This window comes from Camelus bactrianus, chromosome 10 (genome assembly GCF_048773025.1).
Source record: "Camelus bactrianus isolate YW-2024 breed Bactrian camel chromosome 10, ASM4877302v1, whole genome shotgun sequence".
NCBI classification, from domain to species: domain Eukaryota; kingdom Metazoa; phylum Chordata; class Mammalia; order Artiodactyla; family Camelidae; genus Camelus; species Camelus bactrianus.
The window spans coordinates 9,327,560-9,347,081 of NC_133548.1; the positions used below are offsets into that span (position 1 = coordinate 9,327,560).

General features: G+C 59.2%; 1 protein-coding gene across 7 annotated transcripts in view; it reads right to left on the minus strand.

The window, feature by feature from the left end:
- DAGLA (diacylglycerol lipase alpha) overlaps positions 1-19,522 on the minus strand; it is a 60,823-nt gene that overhangs the window by 5,016 nt on the left and 36,285 nt on the right. For 4 of the 7 annotated variants that reach the window (XM_074371916.1, XM_074371919.1, XM_074371918.1 and 1 more), the window contains 16 exons: positions 18,117-18,218; positions 17,547-17,685; positions 14,331-14,418; positions 12,262-12,396; positions 11,599-11,676; positions 9,669-9,793; positions 5,840-5,993; positions 5,165-5,248; positions 4,972-5,049; positions 4,418-4,498; positions 3,318-3,460; positions 2,952-3,020; positions 2,547-2,619; positions 1,087-1,283; positions 269-398; positions 58-150 (listed from right to left, as the gene is read on the minus strand). In XM_074371916.1, the coding sequence (XP_074228017.1) occupies positions 58-150; positions 269-398; positions 1,087-1,283; positions 2,547-2,619; positions 2,952-3,020; positions 3,318-3,460; positions 4,418-4,498; positions 4,972-5,049; positions 5,165-5,248; positions 5,840-5,993; positions 9,669-9,793; positions 11,599-11,676; positions 12,262-12,396; positions 14,331-14,418; positions 17,547-17,685; positions 18,117-18,218 (1,769 nt within the window). Of the gene's footprint in view, positions 1-57; positions 151-268; positions 399-1,086; positions 1,284-2,546; positions 2,620-2,951; positions 3,021-3,317; positions 3,461-4,417; positions 4,499-4,971; positions 5,050-5,164; positions 5,249-5,839; positions 5,994-9,668; positions 9,794-11,598; positions 11,677-12,261; positions 12,397-14,330; positions 14,419-17,546; positions 17,686-18,116; positions 18,219-18,455; positions 18,652-19,522 lie in introns of all 7 variants that reach the window. The other 3 variants (XM_074371921.1, XM_074371922.1, XM_074371920.1) reach the window with 3 other exon arrangements.

The following is a 19,522-nucleotide window of genomic DNA, read 5'->3' on the forward strand; positions in this document are numbered from 1 at the left end:
CTACAGGTCCCTGCTCCTCCAGAAAGGTGGGGGATGAGCCCTGCAGTCGTGCCTTACCCCACAGATGGGCAAGGTTGGAGCTTTCCTTCCCGGTGGCCAGCCTTTCCATGGCCGGGTGATGGCCAAGGCTGCCTCTGCTTGGCTGTGCATCTGCCAAGTGCCAAGGGAGCCTTCAGGACTGAGGGACAGGTGCATGGGAGTCTCCTAGCTCCTCCCCACCTGGGCCCAAGAGGCAGTGTGGACAGAGCGGCTGGGACACGACGCTCACCTTGTTGAGCCCCTCCATGACCACGTAGGGGAGGTGCTCATGCAGCATGGCCGGCGAGATGATCACCTCGTTGAAGGCCTTGTTGTCGCCCCAGATGGCGAAGTACGTGGGCTCCTCCTGTTCACAGCAGCTGAGGGGCACAGGGGCCAAGGGGGAGCAGGGGATAGGTGGCAGCCTGGCCTCGGCCCCCAGGCCCCTGGCTCCGTTCTCTGCCCTTGCTAAGCAGGCCAGGCCAATGTCCCTGGGTTCCCTGCTTCTGCCTCACCCCAGCTGGGAACATTTACACCACAGAGAGCTAGAAAGGCTGCCCTTGAAGCTCAGCCCTGATATCGACACAGCCTTCTACCTGCTGGTGGCCTGGGCCACACCTGCTCCACCCCAGGCAGAGTCCCAGCTCACAAGCCTTTTGTCTGGGGAGGCAGCCCGACCCACTGAAAGCAGCAGCGGGGAGAAGTCTCTGTACCCGCCCTCTCCATTTCTCTCTCCTGCCCCCGCCAGCTGTCAACTGATCCCAGCAGTGATGCCAAGTGACAACTGAGATGTGAGCTGGCCAGGGCCTTAGGGTGACCCTCTAGCGTGATCTGCTTTTAAACAGACTGCAAGTGGGAAGGGACTATCAAGAGAGGAGCCTAGAGTCCTGCTCTCGGCTGGCCTGTTCCACTTCCAGGGCCCAAGGCTAGGGCAACCCCACCTCGGGGGCCCTGAGCCATCATCTCTCAGTCTCCACTCCCAGCCCCATCCCCCACTTCCCTGGAGAACACACCCCTGCCCTGGATGCTGCCACCTCCCAGCTGACCACGGCTGCGGGTGACACCTACCAGCACTGCTCTGCTGGGTGGTTGTGGACAACGTGGATGATGCGGCCAGGAGGGTAGAGAGGGGTGCTGGCCGACAGGGCAATGGTCAGGTCACTGGGGTGGGTCCAGAGCCGCATGCTGGCCAGGGTGGTCACTTCTACCTCCTCGGGCAGCTCCGACTTGGGAATGCATTTGGTGGCCCCCACAATGATTCGCCACTGTTGGGGCAGGGGAAAGAGGGGGACGGAGCTGAGCAGCGTGGGCCGGGTGGGCAGGGGCAGGGGGTGCCCAGAAGGAGGGCTCACAGGTAATAGGGGAGCTGGGATGGCCACAGGGCAGAGTGAAAGGCAGAGCCCAGTGAAGAGGCCGGGGTGGAGGGGTACCTCGGCCACAGTGGCCAAACAGGGGCCTAGGACGGATGACGTGGAATGGCTGAACCTCAGGGCTGGAAGAAGGGTCAACCCCTTAACTAGTAGAGCGGAAAGAGGCACAGAGAAGGGAGAGGAGTGGCTCTAGGTCATTTCATAAGTCGGAGGCAGAACAGACCCCAAAGCTCAGTCCAGCTGCACCTACCAGGCCCAGCCACATCTGAGTTGGTTCCCCGCCACCTCCTCCTGGGCCTGGCGAGGGCCCAGGACTGGGCCCGAGGGGAGCAGTCCTAAAGCTGGAACCAGGCTCCTCCAGACAGACGTGGTCCCATAAGGCTCTACTGACTGCCCACCCCTGGCACATGGTACCTAGCCCAGGGCCCTGCTTGCCAGAGGGTTACGAGCACCAAGGCCCAACTGGGCTGACATGGTGAGTGGGGCACAGAGGCCCCGCTGGTCTGGGTTGGCCGCCTCCTGCCTGTCTCATAGTGCTTGGCCACAGCACGCCCACCTCCGGCCTGGCACACTGAGGGCTAGTTTGCTACAGGAAGAGGTCTCCTCCCAACCCGGTATCCTCTGCAGGCCTGATGAGGGATTACAGAGGGCTGGGTCTCTCCTCCCAGCTGCAGGGAAAACCAGAACAAACTGCCCTCAGATCCCCTCCACAGGCAGCAACCAGCCTCCTGAGTCTAGGGAATCACCGCGGGCTTGGGCTTTGGAGGAGGCCTTGCTGTCACACTCGGAGCACTGAGCCTTGGGGCCTGCTCTGACCTGACTGTAGGCAGCTCTGTGTGACAAGAGCCAGGACTCAGGAGCCCTCGGTTCCAGTCCTGACTCCGTTCCAACTTGCTGTGTGCGCAAAAGAAAGTCCCTTGCCCACCCAGGGCCTCAGTTTCCCCATCTGGACAAGGACAGGCAAGGCGCAGATGGGATGAGCTTGGGGATGCTGAGGGTCTGGTGGCCTGAGGTGCCTGTGACACCACCCACACCCCAGCATGGCCTCACATGGCGGGGGCCTCGTGTGCTTTGCACCAAGGGACAGGCAGGGCACAAGACAGATGGGGACCCGATACCCCAGGGGCACCCAGGCAGGAGGGAGGGGAGTGAGCTCACTTTGGGTTTGGTGCTTCGCTGCAGGACGTCTAGGAGCTGCCTGCGGAAGCCTTCCAGCTGGGAGAGGCCGATCCTGGGGGAAGGAGCAAGGCGGGGTGTCAGCCTGGGCTGGCCAGGGACCGGGAGAGGGGCTGGGGGAGGGGGCAGCAGGGCCACCAGGAACAAGGAGACCAGACCATCAGGGGCACGGGGTGGGTGGAGGAGAGTCTGCCACCGGGCAGGGCCCAGCCAGGAAGAGGAGGCCAGGCAGGGGGGTCCACCTTGTCCTCTCACCCTGGACACCTGAGAGGGGCACTCTGGGGTCCCTCGAGGAGGTGGGAATCTGAGTGGAGAGATGGGGCACCAGGGTGAGGCCCTGCGGCGGGAGGGGCAGCCCAGGCCAGGACAGTGGCAGGGGCGACTTGCCTGGGGACAAGGTCTTTGCCCAGAACCACAGCCGTCACAAACTCCTTGGAGTACTCCATGGCGTCCTCACTGCAAGGGAAGCCAAGGGGTTGCGAAGGTAGGGGAGGGGCTGCGGTGTTCCTGAGGGGACCCTGGGCTGCCTGCTCCCTGCCCCGCCTTTCCTATCAGAAAGGCTTTGCTGGGGCTAGATCCCAGGGGCTGCCTGGCATCTGACAGAGCCCCCCTCCACTTACCAGCTACTCCCAGGTTCCCTGGTGCCAGGAAGCCAGACTGCCCGGTCCAGCCCCAGCCCCAGCCAGCTCCCAGCCCTGTCCAGCCCTTAGCCCCCACCCGCCCCAGGCAACTCTGAGGCCCCAGACTGCTCACCTCAGCAGGCCCCCTGGTGGGGAGTAGGCAAAGCACTTGAGGGTCGGGTACTGGGGGCGCAGGAGGAAGGAGAGGATGGCAGCGGTGCCTGCACCCAGGGAGTGGCCCACCACAATCAGGCCATAGTGTTTGGTTCCACGGCCCTGGGGACCGAGAGAAGCCCTGAGAGCCCTGCCCCACTGCCTGCCAAGCTGACTGTCTCAGCTGATACCAGGGAGGCAGAGGGGTCTCCCCCAGAGTCCTGGGATCATGTCATGCTGTGTGGCTGCTGGGGCAGAGGAAGAGCCAAGCTAGGCCCCCACAGAGCAACTTCTTGGGGAGACTAACAAACTCTTACTCATCCTTCAAAACCCTACTCAGAGGTTACCTCCTTGGAGAAGCCTTCCTGATTTTTCAGGAGAGGCTCGCTTCCTCCTAGATACTGCATCTGTACCTGGGATAGACCTTTTTTCTTTTTCTTTTCCCTTTTTTTTTTTTTTTTAATGGAGGTACTGGAGACTGAACCCAGGACCTCGCACATGCTAGGTACACTACCACTGAGCTATACCCACCCCCCTGGGATAGACCTTTATATATAGTGATTACACTTTATTACAATCATTTGGTCACCTGCTCTCATTCCTGTTCCCCAACTAGACTGGGGTCTCCTGAGGCCAGGAACTGCTTGGCTTTGGGAAGGGCATTTGGCAGCACCTCAGGAGCCGCCTGCTGGCCCAGGGAGGAGTGTGCAGTGGGCAGGGCCCAGATCACCCCCAACCAGAGCAGCACCCCTTCTATCTGCTCTGCTATCATCCTCTTTGTTCATTCAGCTCTACATTTTGGAAGCCCCTGGCCCAAGCCATCTTTGTGCTCCCAGTGCCTGGCACAGAGCGGGTGCTCATAGCTGGGTGGGGTGGAGCAGAGGTGTCCAAGAAGAGCTAGTACAAGAGAAGAAAGGGTCAGAGGGGTGGGAGGGACTGAGCAAGTGAGGAGGGGGCTGGGAGCCAGGGATCACAGGAGAGTGTAGCGGCTCCATCATCACCAGTCCTGTCCTCAGTCTGCTGCCCTGGGGGAGGGAGAGCTGGGCTGGGCGAGGGCTTATGGCGCGGAACATGCTTTACCAGGTCTCGCCCGAAGGCCTGGGATAGGACCATTTCCTGCTCCAGCTTCTTCTTGATGTACTCAGCCGAGAGGACCATTCCCTGGGTGGGGAGGAACAGAGACGGGTATCACAGGGAGCGAGGGTGGGGCCTCTCAGGGACCAGAAAAACCACGGTGACACGAAGCTCACCAATCCTGCCCTGCTCATTTCCCACATTGGTTCTCAGAACAACCTGGCTGTGGGGGTCGGTGGACACTTTATCACATCATCTCCATTTCACAGATGAGAAAACTGAGGCTCAGAAAGATTATGTGTCTAATAGAAACCAGTGAGAGCTCTTCCCAGTTGCTTTCTCAAGCTCTTGGTGGGACAGGATCTGGGCCAGGCAGGGCTGTCAGGGTTCTGGCAGGTGGGGGGCAGTGGCTCTTCCAGACAAATCCATGCCTCTCTGACCAATCTCTCCCGGTGAGCCCAGGGAACCCAGAGGATCCCCCACCCCAACAACAGGACTGGCCTGCATCCTGGCAGGGGAGGAAAAGCCAGGGGCCATCAGGGGCCCATGAGGAGGGGTACCTTGTGTCCTAGCCAGGTGCCATGGTGCCCCTCCACAGGGAGGCGCTCGGCATCACCAGTCAGGTCTGTCAGGGCATCCTGGTGGGGAGAAAGGATGGTGAGGAGCGGGGCTGAGAACAGGAAAGGGAGGTGGGCGCCCCTCGGGGGCTGTGAGCGGGCCCATGGGGTGGGCTGGGAACACTAGGCAGCATACCTTGGGGGACAGGGTTCCCCGGATACTGATCACCACCTTCTTCTTGTCATGGTCCACTGCCACATAGAAGGGGGTTTCATAGACCTAGGAGAAGGGTGGCTCATGAACCTGAATGGCCCCTGGGATGGGGCCAGACTCAGGGAAGGGACCTAAGCAGGTCTTCTTTACGGCCAGGGATTCTAGCTCTACTGGCCACTGGGCCCCTGATGCCTGCTAGGCTGCTGGGGCTCCCGGTGGTCACAGTAGGTCCCTCCCAACCCAGCACACAGCCTACCCGCCCCTCCAACTCTTCTGAACGGGGCAGTCCTGAGTGCTGCCATCCTGCCTGCTGAATCGAGAGGGGCTGCCCCCTCCCTAGTGCCTCACTGCTTCTTCCCTCAATTCCTTCCCCAGAAGGCTGGGGCCAGGAAGCCTCAACACTGGGTGTGGGGTTGGGGTCCACTTCCTAGCCCCAGAGGGGGTGCAGGCCAGGATGTGGGGATGAGGGAGCCCATCTCTGGTCTGCCCAGCCAGGGAAGGCCTGGAGGCTGTCACCGGCCATGCCAGCCAAGCACCAGCTCATGCTGCTGGGGGACAGCATGGACACCACAGGCCCCAGCCCTGCCTGCCCCCTGCAGCCTGCAAGGCTGGGGGATGCCACATACCAGCCTGGCCCAGCCCGCCCTGGCCCCTCACCGCATCATGGCAGGAGGTATAGACGATGTCCACCGCGGTCATGTTCTCGTCCAAGAAGTGGCGCCGGATGGCAATGGCATTGCAGCCACAGCAGTTGTCTTCCTCAATGGTAACTCCAGGAGCAAACCGGGGCCTTGCGGGGCACAAGCAGCACCTGGAGGGGTGGCCAAGGGTTCAGAGCCAGGGACCCCAACAGAGCAATGGTTTCTGTGCCCCCTTTCTCTCTAGAACCTGCCCCGCCCCCTCTCAAAGCCTCCCTTGCAAAGCCCCACCAGCCTGTTCTCAGCCATCACCTCACTCAGCTTCTTGGTAGCAGGTGACCCAAGGGGTCTCTCCCTCCCCCTTGAAAGTCTCTCTCCATTCAGCCGGAGGCACCCTCTCTCCTGGATTGCTTCTCCCACATGGGCAGCTCCTCAGCCTCATCCTCTCCCTGAACCTCCTCTTCTCTGTAGTGACACCCACTCCTGTGGGACCCTCACCCAGTCTTGGGCTTTACATATCACCTATGTGCTAATAAGCCCCCCAGACCTACTCTCATCCAACCACCTGTGCAACACCTCCTCCCAGATGTCCCACAGGACTGCAACCTCTCCAGGACCCAGTCCCTGAGGCCCTGCCCCTGGGCCCCAGCAGTCGCCCACACCCGGCCACTCACTGCTCAGCCCCATGTTTGGAGCCATCGGGTCCAACCCACCTCACATGCCACACCCAGCTGATCAGCACATCCATTAACTCTGCCTTCAAATTCAAATCTGGACTGGGACCCCTTCCCCACCTCTACGCCCAGCCCAGCTCCAAGTCACGTTATCCCTGCTTTGGAGGCCGGTCTGATTGGTCTCCTGGTTTATACTTGCCTCCTATGTTCTCAACTTGGCAGCTACAGTGACCCTTTAAGATATGTCAGGCCATGTGACTGCACTCAAAACCCTATGATGCAGACACGACACTGTAAACTGACTATAACTCAATAAAAAGAAATGTTCAAAAAAAAAACCCAAAAAACCCTATGATGCCACCCTTCCTGCCCAGTGTAAAAGCCAGAGTCCTTGCAAGGGCCCAGGCCCAACCTCCCCAACATCTGGCCCTGGTTCTCTGGCCTGTTGCCTCCACTTCCCCTCGGATGCGTTGGCCATATTCCTGCCTCAGCGTCTGCATCAAGGTTCCCTCTGCCTGGAATGCTCTTCTCCCGGGTACCGTGTGGCCAGATTTCTCACTTCCTTCAGGCCTCTGCTCAAATGTTCTAACTTATGGTGAGGTCCGCCCTGGCCACCTCATCTGACACAGCCAGCCCCTGCCCGTGTTTCCCAGCCTGACAACACAGCCAGCCTAATTTTTCTCCAAAATGCCCATGTGCTCCAATGGGTATCTTTCCTTGTCTCTGCCGCCCCACCAGGTGGTGGGCTCCATGGGGCAGGGTTTGCTCTGCTTGGTTCAGTTATGTCCCCAACACCAAAAACAGTGCCAGGCACATAGTAGGTTTCCCAGAAATGAATGGGTGCAGCTGCTGCTCATGCCACCAGAGGGAGCCAGCACCCAACAAATGGGGCCCTGGAGCCCGGAGAGCACGTGACTGCACTTCTGCCAGCTTTCTTGACTTGACAGCCAAGATTTCACTAAGAATCCTAGATTTCCGTGATGCTGAGAGGTTTGTCTTCGTTCGAGCAGTACCTTAGGGACTGTTAACACCTCCCAATGGGGAGAGGCCTCTCTGAGAAAACCCAGGGTTGAGCCAAGTCTCAGAAACAACTGGGCCTGGGGTGGGCAACCACTTCCATTTACACTGGGAGCCCCCTCCACCCACCACCCCCACCGCTGCCAGGCCAAGTGAGGACAGTCTGGATCAGCAGGCCAGGCTTCCGTTTCTAGGCAGCTGTGTCCCCTCTCCAGCCTCAGCCCCAGCCTCTAGGACTGAGCACGTGGCTGCCACAGTGTGGCCTTCGTGGAGAGACCTGGGCTTGAATCCTTGCTCTGGTGTCCCTTCCTATTTGCAAGGCCCTGGGGGGCAGGTGCTGACAGCTACTCCACAAGGCTGGTGTGAGATCAAAGGCCCAAGATGCAGAAAGCTCCTGGCATACAACAGGCTCCCAATGAACAGTGCTCCCTCTCTCCAGGGAGAGGGCTGCCTCTGAGCCAGTGGTCTGAGGGCCTGAGGAACCTACAGCCGCAGCAGGGCCAGCAGCCTGGAGGGGAGGGGCCCACGGCACCTTCGAGGCCAGCCTTCCTGCTGAGAGGAGGCTGGGGTGGCGAGGGGCTCAGAGGCCATGGGAGCTTGAGTATCCTCCTGGACTATGGCAGGGCCTCTCTTGCCCACAGGAGACCAACCACACGTCCAGAGCGGGGCTGGAGCCGAGTGAGGTCACCCCAGGGTGGTGGGGCCTTGGGCAGGCCCAGCTTGCCATGCTCTATGTGGGGCTGGAGAAGCACTGTAGGTGAAGGGCTCGGGCCTGAGGCGGGTGGGCAGCCCTCCTTCCTCCAGCCAGTCCTGGGAGCCTGGGCTGCTGCGGACAGGCTGGGATTTGGAAACGGGGGCCCAGCCCTCTGGCCTCCACCCTTAGCTGCAGGCCGGGACTTCAGGCCTGCCTCCTCGCTGCCCTCCAAGCACCTGACTCTTCTAGGCAGGGAGCTGGCTGGGCCCTCACAGGGTCTAAGGTCCTACAAATGCAGCCTCCCTCTGGTCTGCAGAGTGTCTTCAATGCCCAGGCTGCCAGTGATTCCCTGGTTTCTGAAGTAACCCACAGGCAGGCAGGACAGACACTATCTGTACAAATGGCATCCCCAGTGAGTGGTGGAGCAGGACTGTCAGAGCCCAGGTCTCAGGACTCCTGAGCCAGTACTCCTGGGAGAAGCCTCTCAGCTGCTGCAGGGGCTCCCAAGGATGCTGGGGGAAGCCAGCTGCGTGCAGGCTGGCAGAGATGGGGTGGGGCATGGGGTGCCCTGCTCAGCTCTGTCGGTCACTGAGGGGTGGTGAAAACGGGCCCGAGAGCCCCCCAGCTTTCTGTGGAAAGGACGCTGCAGGAGTGGGTGGCTACTTTGGGCCCCAAGGGCGGGGGTGTCACGGACAGAAGCTGCCCACTCAGAGTGCCAGCCTTTCCGGAACTGGGAGCCCAGGGAGCTGTCCTCCTGCTGCTCGGTCTGGGCAGATGGTGGAGACACCAAAGATAGCGAGGGGCCCTCCTGGAGCGGGCCCCACTCTGGCCCACTCAGGAAAGCTGATTCCATCCCGGCCCCGGCAGCGGGCTGAGAGCGGCATCCGGCTGAGGCCTTGCCAACTCCCTGCAAAGAGGGTTGGAGCCTTGCACAAAGGGCCTTCTTACTGCCCTTCTTGAGGCTTCTATGGATTGAGCCTCTACTAGGAAAGGCCTTTCTTCCAGAAAGGCAGAGCCCCAGAGGGAAGCTGGGAGAAGGGAAGATGTGGGCAGAGGGGAGCGGTTGAGAGGGGTGGGGAGAGAGACGGGAAGGGAAGGGGACCTGCACAGTCAGATGCTGGGCAATATTCCCTTCAGTCCTCTCCAAACAGCTCTGGGAGGGATGTTTCACCACCCCCATTTTACAGATAAGGAAACGGAGGCTGGCAGAGGTAGACTGAATTTCCCAAGTGACAAAGTATGGATTCAAACCTAATATTGTGTGATTCCAAAGCCCACGCTCTTCCCTGCCTGGGGATAACACAGAGCTAGAAAGGTCGAGGCCCAGAGATGGTGCAGAAGAGAAGCAAGGCAGGCCACAGGGAGGCGGGGGCAGGGCAGCAGGCACAATCCCTTTACGGAGAGCCCCCCTGGGCAGGCCCTCTGCACAGCTGGCCTGCGGGGGGACAGGACGGGGTACTCACGAGCAGGACCGGGCCAGCTGGCAGAGGCCGCAGGCTGGCTTCCGCATCAGGTACATGGGCCACCCGTAGGCGGCCAGGGCGAAGAGCATGTAGTAGCAGACCTCTTTGTAGCGGAGCATCTCTTGCTGGAAGAGAGGAGGCAGAGGGTCACCTCTTGCCCTTCCCACCTGCAGCCGCAGGCCCACAGGCTGCCCTGGGTGGAGGAGGGAGCTGCCCTTCTCCCAGGCTTCCGGCCACCCCGCACCCCAAGCCCTGGAGGACGGGCCACTCCTCCAGATGATAACTCCATTTTCCTAATTATCTCCATGCAACCAGGGCACGAATCCTCCCGAGACCTGTCCTGTTGCTCCGATCTCAGAATTAATGATTTGAGGACAGAAAAACACTCAGAGCACTGGATCGATTTCCCTGCCCGTTTTCCCCAGAAGGGAAGAGGAGGGAGGGGGGAGCAACAGTCACCCACCAACCTCAGCAATCAGGTCCTGGGAAGGGCATTTAACCCTGAGAGGACCGGACCCTCTGGAGGGGGTGCCCAGGCCACCAGCAGCAGGGCCAGCCTGGAGACACTGATACGCTGGGGGACCAGACAGGTAAGCTGCCTACCCTCAAGAAGGCCTAAGCGAGACTCGGGGAGTCACAGGCTCACAAGGGCATCTGGGGGAGATTGGGATCTCTCTGGGAAAGGCGCCAGTTTGAAACCCTGTGTCTCAGGCCAGTGACTGTTATCAGCCAGATGGCTGGAAGGAGGTGGGAGAAACAGGCATCCCAGCAAAGCCGCTTCCAGAGTCCCAGGTGCCCCAGGCACCGGGGGACTCCTGCACTTAGAGGAAATTAGTCACCTTGTAAAAGTTAAAGAGGGCGATTAGTCATCTTGTGAAGTGAAGTAAGTAGCACCTTAATCAGGGCCCAGAGGGCTGAACGTCCCTGGGTCTGCTCTTCAGGAACGAGCCAGAGAAGGTAATTATCCGCTCTGGCTCAGGGCGGAGGGTGGGGTGCTGGCAGCCTCTGCCAGGTGGCAGGCGGGGACCCCAGGCCCTCGAGGCACGGCTCCTCCCCTGCCCCCTCCCCCAGGCAAGGGAGGAGGTGGTGAGAGCTAGCTGGGCAGCCCTAGGCAACTGGGATGGACCTGCTATGGATGGGCTGTTTTAAGAGGAGATATAAACACCTGCTGTGGGGAGTGGGGGCAGGCGGAGAACAGGCTTTTCCAGGGGATTCAGATGTGAAGGATGAATCGTTTCTAGCAGTATCTGACTGGCACCACTGTTGGCTAGCACTCTGCTGGGAACTGGGCTCGGGATGGCTCCCCCCCTTCCACCAGCGCTCTGGGTGGAATGTGTGCCCAGCACCATTTATACTGCGGGAACAGGCTCTGAGGGGTCAGGGACTTGCTCAAGGTGACAGTCACAGGCGTGGAGCTGATGCACACGAAATCGGTTTGCTCCCAAGCAGGGCTGGCTCTCCGGGCTGCAGACTGCAACTGCAGCCCTGGGTGAGGGGCTCCCCTGGCCCCAGGACCGGCCCCTCCTTTACCTGGGACATACACACTGGAGAAGAGGTTCTGCCATTCAAAAGAGCTCGGAAACCACAGTGCTGGTCCCGCTGCGGTTTACAACAGCAACTTGGTAAAAACAATAGCAGCTCACCCCTGCGAAGCCCTCTGTGATCTCAGGAGGCCAGGACCAAATATTCTGAGCACAGTGAAGCAGATTCAGGGATTTTTGTCTGGAGAACTAGTGAGATGTGGGGGAGGGGCTTCGGGAGGAAGAGTGTGTGGACTGAGAAGAGGGGCCGCCTGGAGAGCCGAGGGGGGACCCACTGCGAAGAAGGTGCTGCTGACACCGTGAGGGCAGCGGGTAGGGAGTTGGCTTGGGTCATCCTGGCAGAGGGTGAGAGGGACCACGGGCAGAGTTGGGGGGTGGCCCCGACTCACCGAGTTCTTCAGGTCTAGGTACTTGGTGTTTCTGGTCACTGGCATCCCAGACAGGAAGGCCAAGATGTCGTTGTTGGCCTATAAAACAGGTGCGTGAGGGTGGCTGCCTGAGGCCCAGCTGCATGGCTGAGAACGAGGTCCAGGCCCCCGGCTCTGCACTCTGCCTGCTTCCCCAGGGCCTGAGAGCCCAAAGGCGCATGTGGCTTCCAGCTCCTCCACAGCCTGGCCAGTCTTCCAAAATCTGAGGTCTCCTCATATTTCCAGTTGCTCCCCTTCCACCCAAAGCATCAACTCTTGGTGGGCGATGCTTGCCCAGGCCAGGAGAAAACATTTTGTGTGTAATGCTGGGAGACCCCAACTAGGACTGGTGTGTCGGCGGGGTGGGGTGGAGTGACAAGAGCGGAGGCTGGAGCTTGGAGCTGGATGGTTCATTAGGTCCCTGTGATTAGAAGTCCCTTGTGGTCCTGGAGGCAGCCGCAGGCGGCCCAGCAGAAGGAAGAACCATGGACTGCTGGCTGAAGGGATGTGCTGGGGAAGGGAGGGGAGGGGGCATCAAAGGGTGACCTACTGGGCCTGAGGGGTTGTGTGGGACCTGGGGGGGCAGCAGGGAGGGCCTGGGAGGAGGATGGTGCAGGAGGTTGCCCGAGGGCAGCTGATGCTCACCTCATCCAGCACAGCGTTGCGCTTGGCCCGCTGCCGCTGCCGGAGCAGCACCAGGCCCGCGATGATGTCAGATGGCACAATGTCGAGGTCTCGGAAAAACTCGGCAAAGAGGTAGGCGATTTCCGAGTAGGCATCCTATGAGGTCCAGGGAGGCAGGAGGCAGTGGCAGGGGAACAGGAGAGAGGACGAGAGACCAGGCGTGAAGGCCCCGGGGCTGGGTGTGTGCTCTGGGTCCCGTGTGTAGATTCACCCCTCTCCTTCATGACCCTGAGGGCCCTGTCCTAGGCTCTGGGCCCCGGCAGACCTGGCAGGAGCTGTCTGGGACAGCACCGACCCTTCTCCGTCCTCCATCTCCCAGCCCTCCTGTCCCTGGAGTTCCGAAGGCACTCATACCATCTGTCTACCATGTGCAGAGGCCACTGCGAGCCATTTCCTGTTCCTTCCCCAATCAAGGCCTGCACGGCCAGCCTGTTTCTCCTCCAGACTTTTTCTCTAGCAGAGAAGCCAAAACCAAGCTCCTGGCTACTTCTTCCCCATGTTGCGTCTCTTTCCACTTCCCACCAGCTGTGACCTTGAACAGCCTCCAAGGACTTTACAGAGCCCTAGGTCTCAGACCCCTTCCCCAACCTGACTTTGGTGGCCGACTCAGGACCCCCACCATGTGCCTGGAGAAGGGTGCAACACTGGGTCAGTGGTCCTCCTGGCTACCCTGCAAGCTCTGTCCTCAGGACAGCCGTGCCTGGGGCCTGGGGGCAGGAGGCAAGGCAGACAGAGGCAGCCCCGCCAGCCGGCGTGCAGTCCTTCCTGCCTCGCAACAAGCTGAAGTCTGGAAACTCTTCCCTAACCTGTCAGGAGAGGCTGTGGTGGGAACAAACTCATAGCAACTGGTTCCCTCTTGCTGGGTTTCACCCCTGAGTGTCTGGCACTTGTAAGAGCAGAAAAATCCAGGGCTGCAAACTCAAACACTTAATGGGGCCAAACAGAGCCAGCCACTGCTGCGAGCGGCCCACCCGGGCCAAACTGAGATATACTGAACTTTGCATAAATGTCCCTGATTTTTAAATGTTAGCATCCAATTCAAGTTTTTAAAGCAACACAGCACAAGCTGATCAGGGTGTGCTCTGGATGGGACCTGGCCCGACCACCCTTTCCCTCCCTGGCCACCAGTGTTTGCTGAGGCCCCCTTGCCTTTCAGGAAAAGATGCCAACACCAGCCCCAACACCACGTGCAGGAAGGTGGGTGTGCCCTCAGCAGGCCCTGGGCTGAGACCCCTCAGGCCCCCCAGAGAGCCCCATGAGGGTGCTCCCCACCCACCAGGGAACCTCCAGGGGTTGGGGGAGGCTGTCTCACACTTGATTACTCACTCTACAGCTCACCAGGGACTTCTGGTGGGAAGGGGCCACTCAAGGCTTCCAGTGGCTTCCATGGAGGGCACTTGCTGTCTGGCTCAGGGAGGAGTGGTCTCCTGACCTCACTGCCACTAACTAGCTGTGGGGCGCGGAGCAAGTCACTCCACCTCTCTGGGCCTCAGCTGCCTGATCTGCAAAACGAGGGGTGGGACTCGATGATCTCTAAGGGCCCTGCCTCCCCTCCCCCCACTCGGGGGCCACCCACTGCTGACCCCGCCTTCCCTCCAAGGTGCCCTGGCACCAAGTCCAGCCCCTCTAGTTACTCCCCAGAGCGCCTGGTGTGGAGAGCTGCCTGTCACATCGAGGGCCACGTGGTTCCAACAGATCTTCCAGAGTGACCTGCAGCTGGTGACACTGCTTTCCTTTGTCTTCAGGTGACCCTGATGTTTGAGTTTCTCTTCTCCTAAACTAAACTCTCAGTTCCAAGGGGGTTGATAAAAGGCCTTCATATTTTTCTGTTGATGAAGCAAAGGGTTGGCTGTTTCACATGCTGGAGGGAGTCGTTCAGTGAATAATAATAGGTCCTCATAGGAGCAGGCTGTCACCTTGCTCCTGCTCAAAACCCAGCCCTGCCCCACCTGGCTCTGCCAGGGAGCAAATGCTCCTGAGTCACCAACAGCAAGACGTGAGCCCAAGGACAGCGGCTTGCCAGTACTTACTGACTGGGAGTCCTTTGTCCGTGTGCAGCAGAGGAACACTTTGAGCCGGCGTGACCAGCTGGTGGCCTGACCCTCTTCTAAGCGGTGCCTGCAGTGGGGAAGAATTGGTATGTGTGAGGTCAGAGGGCTGGACCAGAAGAGCTGGGCCAAGACGTTATGGAAACAGGGCAGCCTGTTCCCAGGACCCCACCAAAGGGCTCCCGAGCAGGGGGAGTCTTGGGGAGAATAGGCCTGGGCCCAGCCTATTCTGGGTGGCCAGTGACCTGGCTGTCAGCCAGCAGGTCTCTCCTGGGCACTCCTGCTGGCCTAAGGTGGCACACTGTTGGCTAAGGCCAGGGCCTGTACTCCCGGCTTCTGGGAGACTGACACCAGCATGACCTGGGGGCTTCAGACCTGGGAGCCCAAACTGAAGGCTGTTCTGAGTGCGGCCCATGTGTCCACAGGCTCAAACCAAGAGCCCTAGGAGATGGCAGCCAGGTGCGGGGCCTCTCTTCCAGCTTGTTCCAAGGCCTGGAGCAGACCTGTCAGACAGACCTGTTTCCCCTGAAAGGATTTCAGACGCTCACATTCCCTGTACTTGGGGAAGTTTAAGGGGCTGAATGAGGCTCTGCATTTCGAAACTCCCTGGATCTGTTCCTCTGTCCAGAGGGGAGAGGGCCCCTGCCCTTCATCTTCATGGCTGGCCCCTGTCTGTTCCCACCCCTATCCCCAGCCCCAGTGGGTCTGGCTGTTCTGAGGGTGTCAGGGTATCCAGGAATCTACACCCAAAGGGAGAGCAATTGGCCAGTTATCCACAGAGGCCCTTCCAGTGGTGGGTGTCCAGAAGCCGGTCTGTTTGAGCATAAAGATAGCAGATCCAACATTAAAAATGTAAACTTACAGAAAAAGCAAGAAGGAGCTGGCTTGCTTTTCTGACATGTACCCTCCCACCAGCCCCTTCAGATCCTGGTGATGGGTGGTGAGGAAGTGCAGGCACGGGTGACCCTGAATGCCTGCAAGGCACTTAGCATCCATCAGGAGTGACAGGCCAGGCCCTCCTCCCAAGCCTTTTGGCTCCTCTCTGCAGCTAAGGGCTGCTTCCTGCTCCCAACCCTGGTCCCACAGGCTGTGGGCCACAAGGACAGGGAAAACCACAGGGCCTTCCAGGGCTACAGGAGGGGCTTAGGGAAGGATGCGCGGGAATTCTGTTTCTGGGACCAGCCAGCCCTGAGGGACTTAGGCAGCCTTGCATCCTAAACCAATGTCCCACCTACTGGAGGCTTAACAAAGGCCAAGCTGGGTTCCCAGAGCATTATGTTCTTTAACCCTTTCTAACCAAATTGGCTATCAAACATTCAAAGAGAATTTCCTCCCTTCCCTGTGGCTGATGGAAGAGCTGACAGTATACCCTACTGCAGTACCCTTTGTGCCCACCAGGGGGCGTATGGCACTGATGACACGTTTAGCCTAATGCATTGGTTAGGCTATAGAGACCAAGACAGGGAGAGACATTAAATGTAGACAGGAAGTTCATGGACTCGGCACCCCACTACCCTGGGGCTCCCGCAAAGATCCAAGGTCAAGGCTTCCAAGGCGTAGTGGTGGGACTAACCCATTTCCAAACCCTATCAGATTTGACTGGAAGGAGAAAGGGCCAAGGACTTAAATGGCTCCCTGACTCCCAGAAACTGAAATAACCCGTCAGTGTGACAGAAGGGCTTGTGCGCATCCCCAAACCTGGAGGCGGATAAAGGGTCGGTAGGCTTAAAATTCCCTGGTTAGAAGAACTGTGGTTTCAGAGCAGAGGGAGGCCGAGTGGGGAACAGCCGAGAGGTGGTCACAGTGGCCCAGCCTACCCTCCCAAGCCCACCTGAGAGCTGGAGAAACCACAGCAGGTGGGGACGTGTGAGCTCTGAGGCTTCTTAACTACCCGTACAGGGCCCGGAACTGCTGGAAAACTTTCTAATTCAGATGACAGCCACCACCAACTCCCAACTGCAAAGGCACTGGCTGCCCTGGGCCCCAAAGGCAATTACCCAGAGTTGAAGAGGGAAGATTTTTCTCCAGGGCCCCAGGAGCCCAGAAACTGGGTCGGGGGGGCATGTGCTCAGAATGTGCAAAATGGGACGGGTGGTGGCGGCCAGCTGCACTGGGGGGAACAATGGGCTCTGGGGTCTGGCATTTGGGGTGGGGAGGTGGCCAGCCTTGGCCCAGGTGTGGCTCTGGCTGCACTGCCAAGCTGACATGGGGGGCCCAGAGGAACCAGTCAGAGGGGTACAGGAGGATGGGGTGGGGCCCTGGGCAAGTCACTGCCCTGGCTGAGAGCTCCCGACCCCACTGCCCTGGGCTGGAGATGGAGTGCCAGATGAGCTTGCACTCCTCGGGCAGGGTGGCCTCTCCAGGACTTGGACTCCTCAGCTGTGGAATGGGTCTCACAACCACACCAGGGTTAACAAAAGGATTAAACAGACAGATCATGGAAAGGGCTCAGGGCAGGGTCTAACCCAGAACAGAAGCTTGATTAACAGGAGTCATGGTGACCCACCCTGGAAGCTCCCCCTCTCTTTTTTCAATATACAGGAACTCTGTGCCCATGCCTGGTCTCATTTTCTCTACCAGGGCATAGCCTTTCCCCTTCTCCAAAACACTGTGCAAACCTCCTCCCTCCAAGAAGCCCTCCTTGATTAACCTCCTCCAGCCCCTTAATCCTAGAGGCAGCCTCACCTAGTGGTTAAAAGCAAGGGCTCTAAAGCCAGACTGCCTGGGCTTGATCCCAGCCCCACCATTTCCCAGCTGTGTGACCTCAGGCAAGTCACAGAGCCTCTCTGTGCTCCAGTTTCTTCATCTGTATTATGGGGATGATATTAACAGCTACTTTAGGGAGTTACTGCAAGTTAATAAATGCACTTCCGGCTCGCTGTACACATGCGTCCTACTGTTACTATCATTGTGCTGTTATTGGCACTGAAGATGATGATGACAATGACAAAGGCTACCACTGGCTGAGCACGAACCTCATGTGAGTACCATGTTAACCACCCTGTTAAGTCTCACAGTGGCAGCATGAGGCAGAAACCATGGTGGTCCCGTTTATAGACCAGGAAACTTGAGGTCAGCCTTTGGCCAATGCCTGTGGTTCACACAGGTTGAGACGCAGTGAGGGAGGCACAGAGCCGGCCTCCACCCGCCAGTCAGCGAACCCCGCCAGGGGACGGCCCACCTGCCCGGCCGACTGACCGCAGGTTGTAGGTCCGCAGGTTGCGCTGCCTCCTCTTGGTGGCCCTCAGCTTGACGAAGGTGCGGCCCGTGGGGTCGAAGACGCAGAGGACAGTGATGCAGACACTAAGGATGACCACCCAATTGCAGACGACCATCCCTGTGGGGGCAGTGTTGGGAAGTGAAGGGTCATGGTCCTGGGGACACCTCCCTGGCTCTGAAGAAAGGGGCACTGGGGCCTCCCTACCCCCAACTGCTTCTGGGGCCCAAGAGCAAAGCCCCAAAGCCCCTAGCTCCAGCCTTTGGCTGCAAGGCCTGGGGTCCCCTGGCTGAGCTGTGACCCCAAGGTCCATCCCTGGCACAGAGAAGATGGCTCTGTGGGTTTCCAGAGCCCTGGGCAGCTCTGTGCCTGCTGCTGCCCCCCAGACCAGGGTCCCCCAATGAGGGATGGCAGACCACAGGATGAAGGCTGCAGCCTCACCCTACCAACCTACCGGCACCCTCACAGAAACTGTTTCCCTCTCTCAGGGCCTGAGCGTCTGCCCTCTCTAACCTGACCCACCCTCTCCACCCCAGGGCTGACCAACATACCAAGCGTGACGTTCTTGGCAGTGAGGTCGTTGCAGGAGGTGTAGTACTGAGTGAGCCAGACGATGCCCACGATGGCGTAGATAAACTCGATCACCAGGATGGCTGCGAGGAGAGCAGAGCCCTGGCTGAAGGACAGCTGCCGGCTGCCCAGGAAAGGCCCTAGAGCCTTGGCCTGGCCCCTCCTGCCACAGGGCCCCTGGCCAGCTCGGCAGCAGGGTCACCAGACCCCTCACGGAACCCCTCACGGGCTTCCTGGTACAGAGGGCCCAGAGGGCATGGCTGTCCCACCACCACTCTGTTCTGCTGTAAGGTGCCCACCACCTGTTCTGGCTCATGTACCTTCAAGCCCCTGATGCCTCCCCAAGAAGGTGACTGCAAAGGCGATGGCGAAGAGGCATTTCTGTTCTTTCAGGAATTAGAATTAGTTATATCCACGAACTCTGGAATCGGATGTATCTTAGGCAAGTTACCTAATCTGTCTGAGCCTCCGTTTCCTCATCTGTAAAATGGGAGTGACAAGGTCCGTGGTACAGGGCTGTGCAAGAATAGGGTGACAGAGTGTTCATTTCAGGAGGAGGCCTCCGGCACAAGGCAGGAAGAGGAAGGGGTCCCAGCAGCCAGCTGCCCACGATGCCCTACTCAGGCTGAGATGGGGCTTGGGGAAGTGGGTGGGAGAACTGATGGCCCCCCTCAGGGGACAGCATTAAAAGTCCCAGCTCCACAGGCCCCGTGTGGCAGGTGAGAGCCCAGGCTTTGAAGCCAGACAACCTGAGTTCAAATCTCAGCTCTGACATTTGCACACTTACCAGCTGTGTGACTTTAAGGGAGCTAATTAACCTCCCTGGGCCCCAAATTCTTCATCTGCAATATGAGACCAATAAAGACTCCTCCCTGAGTTAACATGGGAAAAGGGCTCAGCACAGGAGGAGTGCTCACTGGGAGTGCCCAGGAGGATGGGCTGAACCCGAGCCCAGGAAGAAAACACAGGCCGGCCCTCCAGGAGCTGGTTGAGGCCCCTGGGGAGCTTCCCAGGGAAGGTGAGGGGCTGTTTGGGGAAGGATTACAAGCAGCCAAAGATGTGCACGGCCTAGAGCAGGGGTCAGCAAACTCCTTCTGTAAAGGGCCAGAGAATAAACGTTTTAGATTCTGTGGGTCATACTCTCTGTCCCTACTCTGCTCTGCCGTGGTCGTTCAAAAGCAGCCAGAGGTGGTAAGTGCATAAACGAATGAGTATGGCTGGGTTCCAATAAAACTTTATTTACACAAACAGATGGCAGGCTGGACTTGGCTCTCAGGCCTCAGTCCGCCCACCCCTGGTCCAGAAGTGAGCCCAATAAACCTGCCTGTTCCGTGCTGGACCTGGGTGCTGGTGCTGGGCCCGGCCCATCACATGACATGTGGCTAAG